This window comes from Protopterus annectens, chromosome 8.part1 (assembly GCF_019279795.1).
Source record: "Protopterus annectens isolate FY-2018-M chromosome 8.part1, PAN1.0, whole genome shotgun sequence".
Classification (NCBI taxonomy): Eukaryota; Metazoa; Chordata; order Ceratodontiformes; family Protopteridae; genus Protopterus; species Protopterus annectens.
The window spans coordinates 318,023,033-318,044,261 of record NC_056742.1 but is presented as its reverse complement, the minus strand read 5'-3'; the positions used below and the strand labels follow the sequence as shown (position 1 = coordinate 318,044,261).

General features: G+C 40.7%; 1 protein-coding gene across 1 annotated transcript in view; it reads left to right on the top strand.

Annotated features, from left to right (window-relative positions):
• The window catches only part of PMFBP1 (polyamine modulated factor 1 binding protein 1), a 3,624,986-nt gene that overhangs the window by 3,331,567 nt on the left and 272,190 nt on the right, over positions 1–21,229 (top strand). The window contains exon 36 of the mRNA XM_044081904.1: positions 7,897–8,064. Coding sequence (XP_043937839.1) covers positions 7,897–8,064 — 168 coding nt within the window. The remainder of the gene's footprint in view (positions 1–7,896; positions 8,065–21,229) is intronic.

The window sequence follows — 21,229 nt, the reverse complement described above, 5'->3', positions numbered from 1 at the left end:
AATATAAAACTCCTAATTCATTAGGTATTATGGTGAACAAACTCACCACATCTAAAGTAACTAGTAAGAACTCACGTGAGGGATCTACATCCTTCATATATTCATAGAGTTCTATCAAAAACTGTTTGCTATCCCTTAAAATATATCAACCATAGGTCGTGAAAAGTGCTCAAGATAGATAGACATGGGTTCCGTCAACCAACCCTGTCCCGAGACAATAGGTCTCATAGGAGGGTGGTTCAAGGACTTGTGCACTTTAGGAAGGCCCTGTATGATAGGTATCCGAGGATTCTTTACTTTCAAATACTGATATAGCTCTTCAGTGATGTCATTGTTTAAAGTTAACTCATCTAGCATGTCAAATACTTTAAATACCTTCTCTGATACATCTTGCATATCAATCTGACTATAAATAACAACAACCTCATACTTTCCATATAGTCAACTGAGTCCATTAAAACAATGTGGTCTAATAACAATGTTAGGATCCATTCTCAAGGCATCCAGAGCCTGTCGTTGTAAAAAATTCAAATTCTGCTTAAATCTAGGATTCCTATTATTACTGAAGTATTCATGTATATCATTCTCCACTAACCGTGAGTAAGTGTCTAATAGAGGATGTAACTGAGGAATATACACAGTATTAGATCTAAATCTCACCTCATGGATATTAGTATCTGTAGTACCAAAATCTAGTCTAAGTTGTATATTTCTCACAAAATACTTCAGATCTACAATAGAATCTACCAAATCCCCACGCCTAGTGGGGATAAAACTCAAGCCCTTGTTCAAAACATCATATTCATATTGACTTAATGTCCTACTGGTTAAATTGATCACTAACGAGCTACGGTCCTCTCCCACATTTTCTTGAGGGTAGGACCTACAACCTCGTTGCCTGACACTTTCCTTTTGTGCTGTCCCCTGCTCATCGACCTCCCTCTCCCTAACCGCTGACTCTGCGCTATAGGGAAAGGGTTAAAAACAGTCTCAGTTGTATTAGAAGTACTACTGACTGCTAAAGTAAGTTGATGCTCATCCAAAGTAAGTTGATGTGCCCTCATCAGTTGACCCTTAACAATATTTTCTTTCATATATCTGGGATGCATGCTTGAAAAGTCTAAATATGAATTGTTTCGCACATTCTTTTTGTTAATTTTAGTAGCTAACTTGCCATTTTCTTTATACACTACTACATCCAAATATGAAATACTTTTGTCATTCAAAACTGAAGTCAATTTCAAGTACGTACAAACCCTGTTTATATACAGCAAGAAAGATTCAAGGGACACCAAACTCCCTCTCCAAACAATAAACAAATCATCTATAAAGCGTTTGTAACAAAGTATATTGTTTTTGAATGTATCAATCAAAGTATGTCTTTTCTCCCAACCATTCATGAAAATGTTGGCATAAATGGGTGCCATCTCTGCACCCATTGCTACTCCGTTTTTTTGATGGAAAAAATCATCTTTAAACTTGAAGTAGTTGTAGCTCAAAATAACATCTAACATTTCCATAAGTAAACTAGTAGTATTATTGGAAAACAAACCTGAACTTAAAAGCTCTAATCTCACTGTTTCCATTCCTTCTTCATTGGGAATAACTGTATATAAAGACTTCACATCTAAAGTGACTAAAATGTCTGACTCAATAACATTCACTTTTTTGATGTGTCCAATAAAATCAAAGGTGTCCTTAATATAAGCACTACCTCTGACCGCTACCTTTTGTAAATGTTTGTCTACAAAAATAGAAATGGCTTCAGTTTTGGTCCCTTCACTTGCTACTATAGGCCTGAACATAGGGTCTTCCAGATATTTATGTATTTTAGCCAAGCCAAAAATTCTACTAAATTTAGGAGCTGCATTTGAAATATATTTCTTAGTATCATCTGTGATCCTTCCTGTATAAAACCATTCCTCAATTAAGGAATCAATAAAACAATATGACTTTTTAACAGCAGAAAAACTAACTTTTTCATAGAATTCATCATCAGCCAACATGTGATACATTTTCATCAGACCACCTAGTTGGTAAGTGCAGGCACTGTTCTAAGCTGACATATATTATATACTTGTGTAGGTGTGAGGTGTGCATGCGTGTGTGTGTGTGTGTGTGTGTGTGTGTGTGTGTGTGTGTGTGTGTGTGTGTGTGTGTGTGTATACCCATATCTGATGGAAGGTGCTCCTCTTGGTTTATAGGTTCATAGGTAGATACTAGGCTATCAGCCCTGGGGCCTATATATGCCTTAGCCAAAAAGGTTCCCTGGCTTTCACCACCCAACAAAATTATTTTCCTGTGCCCCTGTCAAGCAGTGCTGCAGAAGTGATCCCCAGGGTGAATTTTCTATTTCCCATCCAGTTGTCAAGATTTTTCTTAGAGGGCCAATGAGGAGCTTTGCTTGACATGAATGGGTAGTTTGTTCCAGAGTATGGGAAGTCTCTGGGACAGGAAGCTGTCTGTAGCAAAGCTGATGATGTCAGCCATGGATGAGCCCCTCACCAGGTGGGATGGAGAGAGTTTATGTTGTATAGCATGTTGTTTATGTGTGCATGATGCTTTCACCCTGAACTATAAGTGGAGGATAGAGACAGTGGGTAACTGTGTCATATCTGAGTTTGGCTCAGTCTGTGTTTTAGCATGATTTTCAGACCCTGTTTAGGTACTAATATCTGCCTGTTGTACTAACAAGTGACAAGTACCACATTAGCTGTAGTCTGACTTGTGAATATACAATACAAGACAAAATATAGTGAATCTATATACCCATGCTAAATGTGATGTCCTGGGATATGCACACAAACAATAGTGCAGAATATGCAGATATAGAGCAAACACGTACCTCCGCTGTCATTCCTATGTGCCTGCACACATGACATAGCTGTAGGATATATATGCAGTGGCATCTGTGGCCTGTCAATGCACAGATGATAGTTGTTATATAGATATTCAATGTGCTTACTAAACTGGAGTATCTCTCTCTCTCAGTCATATGATGGTTGACCAGTCCCGGAACCTCTGTCCAGTCCTCCAAGTATCAGAGGCATAGCTAGAGTGGAGTAAAGGGGGCATCTACCATGGGAACAAGGTGTTATGGGGCATGATCAGCACATGCTAATGGTGTGGTAGTGCATTTTGAAATGAGTACTGATACTGCATTTTTGATCAGAGCTGAAGCTCTGAAGCACTGTGTATGTGTGGTATTTTAACGGAAGCTAGACACTTGTTAATTTGTAGCAAGTAGCTTGGTGCAGTTTCATAAAAGAAAAGCTTTTTGTTTGTTTCCAGTCCACAACTATGAGAGGACATTTTTTTATTTCCCTTCAACTTAGATATGGGGGCAGCCAGATTGGGGATCTGCACAGTGCACCAGATTACCTAGCTGCCATTCCACCAGCTATGCCTGTGCCATCATAATTTCTTTACAGGGAAGCTAGGAACTCCTTCTCATCACTTTGGTTTGCAGTGGGAAGTGGCTCCCCAGTGGCTGACTTATCTCCATCTATTCTGTGTGCCGCCATGTAGAGCCACCCAGTCATACTGGTGTCATGGCCATGAGCAACAGTAATGTCATAACTCACTGTTTCCCAAACATGGTCTGACAGAGGATGGTGAGTGCTCCCTCTACCTAACAGATGGCACCAATGGGTCCTAAGTGCCTAAAGCAGGGTGTCATTCTCAATTTTGCCAAACTTTCCCAGTCTTTGCCAAACATGTTTGAGGAAAAAGGAATATACTCCAGGCTAGTGAATACTGGAAATAGTAACCTACCAATTACTAAAAGGGGGTTGTTATATGTATACGCAATGAGTGGGTTTAGAGAGGAATAGGAACTCAGTAGGTGCCACAGATATGCTATGCTATAGACAGTGGAAAGCTTCAGTGAAATTCCAGGTTAGTGTACAGGACAGATATGAGCATATTTACAGATGGGCTGGCTGCCACACAGAATCACACAGAGCTATATATGTATAGTGAAAGGGGGCTTTAGTCACAACTGATATGCCAAGGGCCAGCTGTACAGTAACATGACAGTCTGCTTCTGTGGAATAATTTACGTGGTTACCCATGAAAGGACCATGGCAGATACCCCCATCTGATAAGCTTACAGCACATATGAGTAGGGCATACAAGATAGTATAAGGTAAGCAGTCCTGATAGTGGGCTGTCTTCCCTCACCTAAAGTGTAAACATTCAGCTGTAGACATTATGTATGAGGTGCATGTAAGGTCAAGCTGCAAAAAATCATATTAGAGCTTAATATATGCACTTGTGTTCTGCACCAGGCCATGGGCTCATGTACATCATAGATACACCTGTCCACACAGTACTGCTAAGCACTGCTAAATCCCTGTGGCTGTGTCTACTGAAATCTCTCCTTCTCTGCTGACAGATACTTGCTTCAAAAAGATGTGCTGTTGCTGGTCCTTGTTTAATGTTCAGTTTTGTGTTTAAAATAATGCATTGTTCATTTATGCCACAAGTAAATAGCAGCTTGTATGACGTGTCTTCAAATGAGACTATAGCCCACATATGTTTATGAACTGCTATACTTCAGTGACTTGTACAGGCAGCTAATGTGCAGCCAAGGTCCACAGCACATCATCAGTACACTGTGAGTGATGCTTGTGCATGCTGCCTTTGCTCCTATGCTAAGGTCCACAGTACATCATCAGTACACTGTGAGTGAATGCTTGTGCATGCTGCCTTTGCTCCTATGCTAAGGTCCACAGCACATCATCAGTACACTGTGAGTGAATGCTTGCGCATGCTGCCTTTGCTCCTATGCTAAGGTCCACAGCACATCATCAGTACACTGTGAGTGAATGCTTGTGCATGCTGCCTTTGCTCCTATGCTAAGGTCCACAGCACATCATCAGTACACTGTGAGTGATGCTTGTGCATGCTGCCTTTGCTCCTATGCTAAGGTCCACAGCACATCATCAGTACACTGTGAGTGAATGCTTGTGCATGCTGCCTTTGCTCCTATGCTAAGGTCCACAGCACATAATCAGTACACTGTGAGTGAATGCTTGTGCATGCTGCCTTTGCTCCTATGTGTCCCACATTTCATGGCTGTGCTAGGCTGTATTACTCATAACTCAGAATGCATATTTACAGAATGAAACACAGATCATGGCTGCCAGTGCTAATGGCTGTTAGAAAACTCCTGCCTGATTTGCTAAGGAGAACAAGAATATTCTCTTCCTGTTGGATAAACAGTTTAAGGGGTGGTTACAGGGACCACTCCAGCACAATTCCACTAACTGAACCAGCAAAGTAGATGAAATCCTTACATTAAATTCACACTATTAAGTCACGAATGGAGCTCATAAAATGTATCCTTTATTTCAACAAGTAAAACACATTAATATATTATTTAAGAGCTCCATTACCAACCAAAGTATGTGAATTTAGTAGCTGTTGGGTCCCTGTCAGAGTCTATTTCAGAGAGTGGATTTATACTTTATCCTGTCTGAGCTGCTGAGTGAGGCCACCTGCATCCCCAGGACTGGTAAGCAATGCAGGGACCACCATGATAACATGCTGCACTCCCAGCCTGAAAGAAGAGTCTCAAGCACTTGCTGGAGATCGTGTGGTGTGGTATGGAGAGACAGGAGTGATGTGGTCACATTTTTTGGGAGGAAGTGGGATACATATCCAGGAACTTATTCCTGAAATAGAATCCCCAACAGAGATTGGAGAATATGCAGAAGTGTTGACTTCAAGGAGGATAAGGCACTGTTCAGGACTTCACCCTTAGAAATGACTGATGTACCCTTGCCAGCACCCTGATTGCATGCTGAACCCTAGGGTGGTACAAGATTTGTAGTGTAGTTAGGAACCCAAAGTGAAAAACTCCCAAACCATCCCTGATGGCTAACAGAATGATGTCCCCTCTCAGCCAAACCTTGCCCCATTGGTAGAGAACAAAGGGGTCACTTGGCTGAGAGAGAGAGAGAGAGAGAGAGCTAAATGAGTGTCAACCAGTAGGTGCAACAAAGAGCAAAAAAAAAGTTTATATACTTCTTCTAGCAGTGTTCTGTTATATGAAATGGCTCAGGAAACTGTAATGCATTGGATCATAGGAGATTACTAGGCTAACAGCCCTAGAACCTTTTTAAGCCTGACATTCATGCCCCAATCTTCCCAGTTATCAATGCCCTCAGTGCCCACAGATTTAAATGACTTTGCAGAAATTTGCATTATGTTTATGCCTCACATGTATGAATTTATAAATGTGGTCATCTAAATTGTTGCAGAGGGCCATGAGTGATTGACCAGAACATTGTGAGGAGGGTCTGTTATAGTGCCCAAAGACTATGGTTAATATTTAAAAATGTTTAAAGGTGATATTTTCATTAGCTTTGGTTTCACATATATATGAACAGCATCACAGCATAGTGGTCAGATTGAAAAAGGATGGGGCAATGTTTTGCTTAGCGAGCAACATTGTCTGGATTATAGCCAGGATGCACCTCAATGGCATGTTTACCATTTGTTTGAGATCGTTGTTGTTTATGAAATCTAGTAGTTTTTGTGCTTCATTAGTCATTCAAGGATAATGTTCTTAGTCATCCTCACTGAAGTAGAAAAGCATTTCCATTATGGAGAGGATTATACATTTATCAAGGAAGTGGTCATGTTCTTAAAGTGATATGGACAGAATATGATGAAATGTTACAGACTTAGAGATTGTTGTTTATCATAAGCTGGGTGTGAAGTACTTCTTTTCCACAGTTGTTTCTCTAAGCTTACTTTTAAAAGATTGACTTATGAAAATGGATATACCACCTCCTGGAGTCAGTGGAAGAGTATGTAACCAGGTATTTGTACAATGCAGAACAGATCTTTGAACCATGTCTCTGTGACAACACATCCCCCGATTGCCTCGTAAGCAAGGTAGGCCTCTAGCCAGCTTATTATTATCATTATTTTTAATATTGACTGAGGTTTTTGGTGAACCTCACTATGTCCTTATTGTTACCAGCAGATTTTTAGTTTGGAATGTCCATTAAACTGACCTGGCCAAAAAAAGGCACTGGGTAATGAAAGGAATCTCCTCACACCCTAAACCCTTTGAAGAGTGGTGTAGTCCATGCCCTGCAAAGTAGTTTTCAGCCTGACATATTTCTTCTCAAGCTTTAGTATCTTTAAATGCAAATAAATTGATACCATGATGTAACTGTTAGCGCCAATAATCTTTTCCATATATTTAGGTTCTGTCCTCAGTAAAGAAAGGATCTAATACCCGCAAAGGATTTACCAGCCTGGATAATGGTGATTAGTCATTTCTATGAGCATCAGCGGAAAGAAGAGAGGAGACTCAGGTGTTATTAACTCCAACATACACAGCTGTATAGTTAGAAACATTATGAGAACCCCGGATGCACTTAATGACCCATAGGAACTACAAAAATCATAGCGCTAGGGAGCTGTACACTATGATTTTCTACTTCTTCGACTTTGTGAGTGTAGAATCAGGACATCTGGCAACAAACTCAACCAAACATGAGGGCTTTCCTAGTATGTGTTGTTTTGATTTTAAGGATGGATTTAGTAAAATATGTTAGAAATGGAATAAAGGAAGCAAAACAAGCAACATTTCTAGGAAAAAAGTTAAAAGAAAAGAAAGAGTAGAAAAGTGTGTAGGTAGGCACCAAAAATATTCTGCAATACCCTTGCTGAACTGAAGAAGATCGTCAGAAACAAACACAAGTCTGCTTGTTCACATCCATGATATGGAGAGAGAGAGAGACAGAGAGAAGGAGAGAGAAAACCTTTGTAGAAAAAGTTGAATAGCCATTTGCTAATACTGATTTTTAACCTAAAATTGTGCAACTGCCTTAAAATACTGAATGCTATGCCATAATTATTCTTTTGTTTTGGCAGCTGAGCGAGAAGAGTCGAGACGCAGCAACTCTGCGTAATGAACTGGTGCGAGCTCAACAAAGGAATGCTCAGCTCGCAGAGGAAAATGCACTTTATGAAGAAAAGATAAAGAGACTCCACAATGATCTAAATAAACTGCAAAGCCTCAACAGAGAGACAGAAGAAGAGGTGAGGAGTTCATCACCTCTGTAAGGGGTGAGATCTCATTGCCCCCCCCCCCATATAAGTTCAAAAGTTATATTCATAGGGCGTCCATAGATAGATGTTTTACCCAGGGCAGCATGAGATATGAATGATGCTTTTTGACTTTCATAGCTTAGTACAGGAAAATGTTACATTGTTTTAAATAAGTGATGTGTGGTACTCAAAAGCTATCTTCAGCCTGATGTTTGTTTATTAGTGAGGGTCTCTCCCCAGCATGTCCTGTCTTGGAGGGTTTATTGTTGACACTTGAATGTTTGTATGAGGAGAAGTGGTAAAGTATAACAGAAACAGATATGGCAGTGTCTGTGGAAGGAACACTGGTAATTGAAGTATTCCCGTATGCATAATAATTTTACACAGAATTGTAATTATTATCCTGAGAGACGTCTTTGAGTGTCTGAAATTATAGCCATTGTCATGTGGGCATTAGGAGATTTGTTTGTATTCATCTGTCTTTTCTCCCATGGCACTAAAGGGTTCATTGCCAAAATGGGACTTGTAGTGCTGGTCCAAATGTTGACATGCTTCCACAAACACACACACACACACACACACACACATTAAATCCAGCTGTACAGCTGTGAAATGTTTGGAAGACCAAAATATCTGTCCTTAGCCCTCTTTAATGCTCTTGCTTCATCATTCAGTCTTCCCAGGTGCAGTCACACAGTGGGCCAAACCATCTCCTGCCCTCTAGGATGGACAAACTGACATCAGCTTATCCCTGTTACCAACTCCTCTGGTTGACTGATTTGATAATTAAACTTGAGTCATCAGTGCTGTAGTCAGGTAGGTCTCCGATCTTCTACTCAAAAGATCCATCCTTTTGTCTTCATTTTGGTTTCACTGATCTTAAAATGATCATCTGTTCATAACATACTTTCTGGAGACTTAATAGTTTTTTCACCGACTGGGCCATTGCCAGGCTTTAGCTGAGATTGCAAGAATACAGAAGGTACTCTGTCTACAAAGTAGCATCTGGGGTGGTACTAAATACAAGAAGTAAAACTTTACACCCAACAACAAGGAAACACAAGAGAAATTGTGTGCAGAGAATAAAAGTGCTGCTACTAGACTTGAGCACAAAGTATGTCAACCACAGGCTTCAATTCATCTTAGCTCTTGTCAAAGTAAACAAAGGAAATGGCAGTATATCTAGCAAAACTAAAAGAAGGATGTTTAGGAGTTCAAAAGTTAAGGTGTGGCAGTTTGCTTGGTTGTTTTCTTACTTATTTGTTTATAATGGCTTTCCTTGTACAGATCCCTGTGTAATTTTTGCAGTATACATCATTATGCCCACAAATTTAAAGTAAAAGTGTGTTTGCATGATAAAAATGTGAGGATATATTGCAAGACGCTTTGACAATGAAGGTCATCATGGAAGAATACTGTTCCCAACCCAAACTATCAGTTTAACATTCCTGCTTTCCAGCAGCATCATGCCTCTGCTGCTTTGGGTCCAGTTTCTTTATGTTTGTTTTGTTGTATCAAAAATAACTTATTGAAACATAAAACTAGAAATAGTAAAGACAGAGAAAGACAAAGAGAGAGACAAACTGTGTTTGTGTGTGTGTGTGTGCGCATCCATCCGTCCGTCCGTCCGTGCGCACGCGCCTGTGTGTGTGTGTGTCTGGGTACACATGTATGTGATTGTGTGCAATGTGACTTCTATTCTCAGAAGTCACAAAAACAAGAAACAAATGCAACCCCAAAAGGGAAACCAGTAAAATAGAAAAGCACAAAACACAGTGATTCAGTTAAAGCGTTAAGTTTTTTGCTGGCCTTTTAACAAATTGCTTATTTTGCACTGGACACACTGCTTCACAAGTGCTTTTGTATTTTACTGTCATTCTCAGAAGTTCTACAGGAGCCTGCATGTGGCAGAACAAAAAAATCTAAGGGCTAGTGATGAAAAGTACATGGCAGCAGAGAGACAGGACATGGTCATGTGGACTGTAAGGTGGCACGGGCTAGCAAGAACCTCTGTGCTGAGGATAGGCAGACAACACTCCTACAAAGGAGGCTTGAGTGGTAGATAGGCATCACAACGAGCCAGATTCAATAAAGCCTACACTAAGTGTACATGATATGTATTCAAGAACAATCATCACATTTTTTGTGCTTTCTAGTTACTCAGAATGATTACACTAAGTGTACATTAGTCTACACTTTGTGGTAACCTTTATGAATCCCTGACAATATTTAAAGCCGCAGGAATATCAGTAGGAAAACTAAAACTAGGAGGAAGAAGGCGTGAGTTATGTCTGTGTTGTCTGTTTACTCAGAGCAGTGTACACTTAGTGTAGGCTTTATTGAATCCGAGGGAGTATCTTTAAGCAGGAGAATTTATTTTATTTGTTTATACATCTGTTGATTATGAGAGAGCACTGATCCCAGTGGCCCATTTTCAATCAAACATGAAGACAACAAAATACTTTTATGCAAGCAGTATAGGTTTACTGTAGGAATAAATATATTTGCAAAAAAAAAATCTTTTCAAAGCAAATGATACTCATTTAAATTCTTGCTTCAAGGCATTTACACTAAGTAAAGTGGCAATATTTATAGTAGAATTATGATATTTTGAAGTTAGACTCGCAGGAGGGGTATTATATTCTTGACCAGAGGGAGATTGTTTGAGTAGCAGGAAGAGAGCATAGCAGAAGTTGTAGGATTGAGAGAAAGAAGGTCGAGGGCATTAGGTCCTGGATGCAAACTGTTCTTTGGATTTTTAATACAGTACAAAAAAGAATATGTTATGAGATGGATGTGGTAACTCTGCGTAGGTAATTGAAATTTAGGTGATGAAGTTACTTTTTGCATGTGCATTGAGCCTGTTTGAAAAGGAAGTGGTTTAGTTATTTTTGGACTTTATATTGTCATGAATGGCTTCCCAGATTTTAGGAGTGATTATGTAAAAGTAGTCTTGGTGCATTTTAGGTTTGAAAAGACAGAGTATGAGATGGAGCTACAGGGATATCAGCTGTTCTGTGTAGGTAGGGATCTTTGTGGAATTCTTTATGCAAAGAAAGGGAAGCTTTCTTGAATACTGAGTTTGAATAAGAGGCAGGCAATCAGAAAGATATTTCTTTGGGAGTTTATAAAGCCATCTGTCCTTTACAAGAGGGTTGCAATCTTATTCTCTTTTCGGAAAGAGGATAATAATTCTACAGATGTTGTTAGCGGTCAACTGTGGAGAGGATTTTTTTTCTTTGTGAGGCTGATGTAGTGAGAGGGAGGCTGTATGCAAGCTGGGGGAGTAAGACTTCTTTCCCATTTGCAGCTGTGGCTGAGTGGTTGAAAAAATGGGATGATTCTATTTCATCAGTCTGTCTGATCCAGCAGTTGGGTTGGGTACTGAGCTGCCGCCCTGATCTGATACAGCCATTCACCAGTGCTACAGTACCCCATACTCCATACTGCAAACTTTCCCACAATCCCCTGTGCACCTCCCCTTCAGTTCTCATTTGCTGCCATAGCAATGAGGGTTGGCATAATGGTTAAGGTATTTACCTCACACACACAAAGTGCAGGGTTTGATTCTTACCTTTGAGGGAAATTGGCTAGGCTTAAAATGGCCGGCAAGGGCAGTTAGCCTAGTACTTGCCTATGACTCTATAAACTGCAGCCTCAGCTAACTGCTCATTAAAATATTTCAGTTTTTCAGAGTAATGTTTATCTTACAGACATGTTGTTTAGGTGTTACTATCCTTTAGTGCCTCAGCTTATCAGAGCTGCCTTGTGCTCATTTTCTTTTGGTTACCTTAAAGTTGTTGCTAGTTGTTGTTAACTGTTAAACAAATAGTTAATTTTGTATTAGGAATGTTTTCTTTCTAGTTATTAATGTTTCTAGTGATTTTCCTGCTGTGTTCCCATGATAGTTCAGGATTTGTATTCAGATGGACAAGACTTTCAAAAAGTGTACTGAATGTGAGCCTGCGCTCCCACTTTAGGACACACATGACATGAGTGTAGTCTGCATGTTCAGAGCATCATAAATGTGAGCCTACACTCCCACTTTAGGACACACATGACGTGTGTAGTCTGCATGTTCAGAGCATCTCAAATGCGAGCCTATGCTCCCACTTTAGGACACACATGACATGCATGTAGTCTGCATGTTCAGAGCATCTCAAATGCGAGCCCACGGTCCCACTTTAGGACACACATGACGTGTGTAGTCTGCATGTTCAGAGCATCTCAAATGCGAGTCTACACTCCCACTTTAGGACACACATGACATGTGTGTAGTCTGTATGTTCAGAGCATCTTAAATGCGAGCCTACGCTCCCACTTTAGGACACACATGACACACATGTAGTCTGCATGTTCAGACCATCTCAAATGTGAGCCTACGCTCCCACTTTAGGACACACATGACATGCATGTAGTCTGCATGTTCAGAGCATCTCAAATGCGAGCCTATGCTCCTACTTTAGGACACACATAAAAGTGTACTGAATGTGAGCATACACTCCCACTTTAGGACACACATGACGTGTGTAGTCCATATGTTCAGAGCATCTCAAATGCGAGCCTACACTCCCACTTTAGGACACACATGACATGTGTGTAGTTCAGAGCATCTCGACACTGAGTACTCTGATTGCAAAGGCTTTGGTCCTCACTCCTTGTCTGATAGGAGAGGTGAACTTGTTCTTCAAGTTGTGTTACCTGCTGAGCAAACACTAAAGCCAGATTAGAAAAAGAATGAAGAAAAGGATAGGGAAGATGGACATCATAAAATGGAAACCAAGCTTCTTCCCCTTTCTTGAAGATACCAAGAAGATATTCTTCCTCAAAGGTACAAAGGAGAGAGACTTCCCCCTCCTTGGCACAGAGACAAAACTAGATGTTTTAGAGATAGTTATCAGTGACAAGTCCTCATCAAAGTCTGTTAGTAGGAATTCGTCAGAGAGAGTGTGTGTGGTGCTCTTTTATTATTTCCAGGCCTCTCTCATCTTCTTCTTTGAAGGCGATGTGCTGTTGCAGAAGCACATAAGAAGCAGAGTTGCAACTAATGATAAGGGTTTTCCTGAAGATGCAAATGGAACTGGGAATCATCCCACCCCCCTCTGTCACTAGGGAAAATTGGATTGGCACCTCCCCTAGCTCCTTTCCTTTTGTCTCTTTCTGCATCAGTGGCTTCAGAGCAGGTATTCTGCCAAGCTCCTGTCTGTTTGACAGTGTTGATTATCACCGCTTTGGTGTCAATCATATCACATCTGATGCACTGAAAACTAACCCTTTCAGTGTCGAGTGGATCTTCTACCCAAATGCTAGACATCGAGTCTCATTTTAATATGAATCAGTAGGGTTCCAAATTCCTGTGTTTCAGGAAATCCCAACATCAGCCCTTTGACTCACCTTCTGATAGGGGCATCCATGCAGAGGCAGCCCCTTTAACAATAGCTGACCACAAGGTCATAGAAGTTCACAGAACCAGGGGTTCAAGGAACCCTTTCAAAGAAGGCCAAACCAGCACCCCTGAAGCTTACCCAGCTGCTGTTCTGTAGAGGCAATCAAGGTAATTATCTCATCACCTTGCTATAGAATGGCCATTGTCCAGGACAAATAGCTATGAAAAATCATATCCAGAGGCTATCCATACCCTTTTTCCAAAAGCCATCTCTACAGAAGTCACCATTACCCAATGTACCATCCCACCAAATGCAATAGGCTCTTTGGGGAGTTTCCATCCACCACAAAAAGATCCACCCAGGAGTTCCCAGACAGTGTCAGGAATTTATTCAACATCCTTTTTTTTCTAAAGAAGGACAAGCACCTCAGGCCAGTTCTGGATCTCAGTATCCTAAACCAATTTGTAAAATAGACCCCTTTCTTAATGGTCACAGTGTCTGAGATTTTGCCCTGTCTCTAGCCAAATGACTAGATGTGCTCCATAGAAGGATGCCTGTCTCCATATAAAAATTTCAAAGGATTCCAAGAGATTCCTGCCCTTTTGAATAGGGGCCAGTCATTACCAATTCAAGAGCCTTGCCCTTTGGTTTCATCACAGTACCCGGGTTTTCAGCAAGTGCATGACTATAGTTGCAGCTCACCTGTGACTAAAAGGGATCCACAGTACCTCAAACTTAGATGATTCGCTCCTAGCTGCAACAACCAGAAATTCCACACTAATAACCAGGGACTACTTTTTGTAGCTCTGTCTGTCTTTAGGTATGTCCATAAACTATCCAAAATCAGAAATTAGGTCATCACAACAAATTACTTTCATTGGATGCCACCTGGACACAGTTTCTTGCCAAGTGTCTCTCAGTTCAAAAAACTGGGGTCCCTTGAGTGTTTGGCACAGGGTCTCTGTCAACATCAAAACTCCTCACACTGCTGATTTTAAGACTTCTGGGACATATGGCAGCAGCAATTGCAATGGTCCACAATGCAAGATACCACATGATGTTCCTTTAATGGATGCTATTCACCTAATAATCACACCTAATGGATACTCCCTGAGCCACAATTTGTTTAAATCAGTAATGCAGAACTCACTTAAATTGGTGTCTGACATCACCTTTCCTACACATAGGAAAAATGTTTGTTTTACTCTCCCCAGCAGCAGGGGTCATCATTTCAAGGGGATGATTGACCAGGGCCTTTTGAGTCAGTTATAGGCCAGTCTTCACATCAGCTTCCTGGAGATGCTGGAGTTGAAGGTGGTCCTTCTAGTGCTGCAATAGTTTCAAGACCTCTTTCCTTCAGGAGTGATAACTGTACAGTCAGACAATTTGTCAGTGAGCTAAAAGGGGAAACCAGGTCTTATCCCCTTTACATAAACAACTGAGGAAGTCCAAAGCTACTCTGGAAGGGAAGGTTCATAGAGTAGTACTAGGCTAATTGCCTGTGTGGGCCATTTTAAGTGTAGCCAATTACCCTATGTGAGACTCAAACTCTGCACCTTGTGTCTGTAAGGTAAATACCTTAACCATTATGCCAACCTCCCACTGTTACACAAGTTCATAAATTAGTACCAGACTAACTGTTCTTGTGGGTCATTCCAAGCCCAGCCAATTACCCCATGGGAGAATCAAACCCTGCACCTTGTACCTATAACGTGAACACCTTAACCACTATGCCAGCCTTCCACCTTTTAAACAATTTTCCTTACCAAAGGTGAGAATCAAACACTGCACCCTGTGTGTGTTAGTCAAACTACCATAACCCTTATACCAACTAGTCCACTGAATAGAGAGGAGAGAGCAAACAGATTTCAGAAACATTTTTGAAAATGGGAACACAGGCCTAAAAAGACTGATGAAAGGATTTGAGGTTAGAGCCAGAAAAGATATCACTGAACAAAAATTAAGCTACAAATTAATCTGTCTTAGAATCCACAAGCAAATAAGATGGAAAGGTACGATACCACAAGAAGGAAAAAGCAGGGAAGGGTGAGAGGGAAGCAGCTGGGCGAGAAGGGTGAGAGGGAAGCAGCTGGGCGAGAAGGGTGAGAGGGAAGCAGCTGGGCGAGAAGGGTGAGAGGGAAGCAGCTGGGCGAGAAGGGTGAGAGGGAAGCAGCTGGGCGAGAAGGGTGAGAGGGAAGCAGCTGGGCAAGAAGGGTGAGAGGGAAGCAGCTGGGCTAAGAAACATCTTAAGTAGCAGACAGTGAACTGTTTGTATTATAGAAGGACAAAGTACAGCACCTAGATGAGATAGCATTCAGAGTACCCCAAAGCCTAAAACATACCTTGGCAGAACCACTCACAGGAAGATTTTGCAGGAACCCTGGCCACCACAGCAGTACCATCTTGAGTGTAAAACAGCTTTGCATATCTCCTTATACAAACGGATAATCAAACTAATCCAGGCAGTTGTAGGCGGGCTAACCTGGTGACAGGGGCAGCGATAATAATGGAGAGGATCCTAAGACAGACGACTATAAAGCTTTCTAAAGGACACCTGGCATCTGGATCCAAACTGGTTTGGCTTCAGTGACAAGAAGAATTTCCATCTGATCCTTCTGCAGTCCTTTGTACAGCTGGTTGATGATGTGCCATTAAATATGATCACTTGGATTCCAGTAGGTCTCAACTCAGTACCGTATTAAAGACTACTAAATAATGTTAGAAGCTTAGGATTAGGGCAGAAACTTGTAAGTTGGGAAATGACTGAGAATAAGAAATGAGAGGATGATCATCAGAAATAAGCTATCATAGATAAGAGTATTAACCCTTAAAGTGCTGCAAAGGGTCAGTGCTAGGGTCCACACTTTTCACTATATTTGCTCTGGATATGTCAAAGGGGGGTACTGCCAAACTGAACCTACTTGCAGGCAACATAAAGGTTGAGGTCACTGCCCTGAATAAGAAGGGAAAGCTGTAAAAGGACCAGTAGATGTTTTGTAGCTTTGCAGAAACCTTGATTAAAGTTCACTACAGATTAAGTACAGGATTCTGCATTTTGACACAATGGTGCAAAGATCACATAAAAACCCAGGGAAAGCTAAGTGTAGAGAATCCCTGGTTGGAAAGGATCTGGGGGTTACCACACTGTACCTGAACCATCAAGTATAAATAGAGAGGTCATTAGAAAGAGCCAGCAGAGTGTGTCATGAGACACTGATGCCGGGTCTGAGGAAGTCGTACTTCTAGTTCATCTCACACTGTAAAGTCTTAATCGTGGAACAGTGGATGCAGGTTTAGTGACCTGAGAAGGAAAAGGATACAAAAGAAAATGAAAGCTTCCAGATGAAAGAAACATTCATGAGAAGGAGAGCAAGGGCATAAACAGCTGTTACAGTCATTATAAACTGGCGTGGGTTCAAGACATGCTTTGCATGTATGTGACTTCATAAATGAAATGTAATAAGGTGAAGCTGGGCCACAAGGACAAAGAAAGCACCATTAGATGAGCTAGGCAGATCACACTTTAACCTCAGGCAAAGAAAGTAATTTTACAAAGGAGTTATAATGTCCTGTAACAGGCCACCTCACTGGGTGGTGAGCTGTGAATATATAAGGGAAGGTGTTTCACGAGAGCATGAACAGACTCAAAAGTGCTTTATAAACACAGGTGGAAGGAAACAAAAGCTACATATTATGTGCATCATATGGGTAGGCTAAACAGATAAACTCCCTGTGTTGTTAGATTTTGTAATGTAATGTGGTGTAAACCTAAGTTTAAATATGAATTTGATAAGATTGTAACCCAAAGAAAGCCACATACCCTTTACCCTATGCAAAGGCATCATACCAACTTATCCCTAGCAAAATTATCACAGAATAAAATGTTATATCCACTGGCCTGTAAAATGCATATATTTCAGTGTGTAGGTTACGTATTTGTTCCAGAACCGCAACTTACTTACTTGATTGAGTCACAAATCTGTTTTTAATAGATCTGTATTATCTTGATAGAAATGAAAGTGACATTAATGCCAGCCTATCTCTGGCTGATTGGTTATGTTTGTACCCCACCCTCCATTCCTCTGCCAGATCACTTATTACTTTTTCCCTATTTTATTATACCTACATTCATGCATTCCTTTGGCCCACCTTCCTCACAAATACATGTGAAATGGGTAAGTTTCACAGCTACTGCATGTGAGAATTAATATTTATTCTAAAGCATAAATAGTAAATTATAAGTTATAATACTTGCTGGACATCCAAAGTGTGCCTTTGATGGGAGAAGGGAATTGGGGTGACTTAATTGAGAAAGGTGTCAGTGATTGTGCATTTCATTAAGTGATGCTGTTTGAGAAGCCTTGTCGACTACCAATGTTATATTTATTTGTCGCTGAGACAAACACAGACTAAGCCCTCTGTAATCCTGCTTGTTATAGCACATAGCCACCATGGGTGCTGCACAGTAAGACCTGCCTTCATTAGGTCCAGCACATGTGCAAAAGGGCCATCACTCAGCAATATTTTCCCTACTTCTGAGTAAATGTAACCAGCACTTTCCTTATCCTCTGTGATATTAACTAGTGTCTTGGTGAGAAGAAAACTGAGAAGTAATTAATTTTCCACGAGCCCCATCAAATTTTGTTAAGGTCGTCCTTGTGACTGATTAAACAAGAGACCTCCACTGAGTAATCATTTTTTCATAGACTCTGCAACTTTGAGATCACATAAGGATTAACATGGATAAAAGGCTAATGTGATTTTTTATTTGGGGGGGATGGTATTAATGTAGAACCTCGCATCCACATAATCCTACACAGTATCTGTTTAATCACCTCACTTTAATTAAAGCTGTTTCCCCTTCTTCTCCTTTTTGCAAATCTGGCTTTATTACTTTCCACACTACACAGATCCCAAAGATTTGTTTTTCTGAAATGAAAGGTCATTTTTACAGCGAGCTTTCAGCAAAGCAAAGAAACAGCAGCTATGTATTCCTGCCAGATGTTTTACAAGCCTCTTCATCTCCAAGTATTAGCTGCTGAACTGTATTTCATGTTAAAGTAAATAGCCTTCCTCTTTCCTTGTTCTCTATGTAGCAATCGTGGCAACAGTAGCTGCATCATCCCTTTAACCTAAAAAAGAACACATCTGTTTTCAGACTGATACTTGCTATAAATTAATAAACAGTGATATTTTTAGTTGCTAGTGTGTGGGAATGATGGCTACATTCTTGCAGAGTATTAGGGTGCACTGGGACCCATGAGAAAAAGAAACATTATATTTTGCAGGACTGTGTTGTTTTTTGGGACGACCCAAGGATATAAAGTGCCTGCTCTGAGACTTAATTGGGAGAGACAGGAATTGAAGCTTTAGGACTGCAGGTACAGTTTACTTGGGGTACAAAGCTGGGATATCATTGTGGATACAGGGATTAGTGATACTGACCTGGCTGTGAAGTGGATTAGTGGACTACAGGAGTTTAAGGAATTAGGCAAAGAATTTTGAGTTTAAGGAATTAAGGATGGAATTTAATGAAAAGGCACGCGCGCGCACACACACACACACACACACACACACACACACACACACACACACACACACACACACACACACACCCCTTAATGTGCAGCCTGACCCTGGGGAGCATAAGGTTAGAGTGCTTGGACAAAGGGTGCAAAGGTTTTGGTTTTGCCTTGGGTAGGAATTAGGAACCCACTTGAAGGACTTAAGCCTGTACTGGTGTTAACATAATAATCTGTGCCATTTGATAAATAAACCAAGATCTTAAGTGACCCATTTAAATCTTTCAGACATGACTTAAAATAACGTATGTGGAAGGTGCAGAAAGGCATTGGAGAAATCCTGCTCTCTTCCTCATCTAAATAACTAATGAGGTAAATTCCTTTGTTAAGAATCAGATAAACAGAAGAGCAGTATTAAATAGACAGAAAAACAATATTATATACAAGGATTGGACAAAAACATGTCACAGTCATAAAATGTAGGAGGTAATGTGCCCCAGTGTCCACAGGCTGTACAGAAAATCTGTTTGAACAAATGTTTTTGATGAAAGAGTAGCATCTTGATATTGTGGTAATCAAAAAATTATACTGTACAGACATCTGTGACTAGAATATAACCATTCCAATGGTACATAAGCTGTAGGGCAGAAAGGGTGAAAAATAGCAACAATGCAAAAGGTGAGAAAACGAGGGGAGTTTGCAGGCTATGCCACAACAGGACTGGAAAAATCTGCATAATCAACACAGGTTGTGTACGGACTCCCCACCTGTGGTGGGAGGGGGCACAATATGAAACTGATTGAGTGTATCCTTAGGATGTTCAGGACGGGAGGAAGTGTTTGATGAAAGGCCATAATATACCAGATGTTAATTGGAACAGCTTGACTGTAGCCACATATAAGAACAGGATCATTCGTTATGCCCTACAGGAGGTGTGTGTGTGTCAGGCAGATAATACACTGCTTTACAGAGGAGTCCTGGTTCTGGTGTTCTTGCATGGGGACAGAGATAAGGATCAGGGCTCTGTTAGTTGATTACCATTTGAAAGAAGCAATCACCCAACAGTGTGGTTCACAGTCACCACATGAGAGTCTAGTTATACGAAAGTGAATAGTCTGCGCTTAAGGACACTTCAAAAAGCTTAGCCTCGGTAAACCAAATGGGCATCAAACCTTCACCATTTACTAACACTCATAGATGTGGCTAGCCAGATATCCTTTTTGATACATGTGCAGGCTAACTGTTCCCTGCCATCTCACTTAATCATGAGACAGCAACAAAAAATTGTACTGCTTTAAATAGGATTGCTGCAGCTGTGAACATTTATTTATTTGTTCTTTTAAGTAAAGAAGCATGTGCAAATGACAGACACTGCAAGTATATAAAGGTGAATATTCATGGTGGCTGTCATTTAACATTTAAAAAAGGAAAAGAAAGATTTAATAACAATTCTGTTGCTTGTTATGTCCAGCGCATAAGCCTGCTAAAGTAAATTAGCTTATGAGCTAAACACAGGAGGTGTTTTAAAAGGTTATTTTCTTGCCTGACCATGGGCTCCCTGGAGCTGTGGAGCCTGGGTGACCACCTGAATTGTGACATTTATAATCTGCCTCTGTCTGTGAATAAGACTGAAAAATGTCTAGAGGAAAAGTATGCTTTTTTCCTGATGAACGAATGATGTACAGCAAAACTGGTACAAAAGCACAGGTACAAAAGGTATAATGTGGCCTGACAACATTAGAATGATCTAAAACATGAGAGCCTCAATCTGCTATATAAAAAGCAAAAAAAAAAAGAAAGAAATTCACAATTGGATTAGAAGCTCTAGCAACAACAGAAGTAGAGCGGGACTAGTGATAGAAATAAACTGCTCATTAAGCAGGACTGCAGTATCAATGTTGCAATAGCTGTTACAAATGGTGCATATCCTGCCAAGGATACCATATGTCCAATCAGATCAGTCTACAAAGCTTCAGACACCTTCCTGTCATACTGTACTTCCACCCTTAGCACAAACAGACATCCGGTAAAAGGGATGTACGGCTGCACCACAACTTGGAACTTTCTTGCCATTAGTATTAGTGCAGCCACTATGCTTGCCAGCCATCAGTTGCTATGACCAATTGTTCCATTCATTCCTATATGGAGTGCAAGCTTCTCACCAGACATCATACATGCAGACATAGTGCCCCCCCCCCAGCTTTGGAGCTCCTTCTAACACCCGTGGGGCCGTTCTGAGATACACTA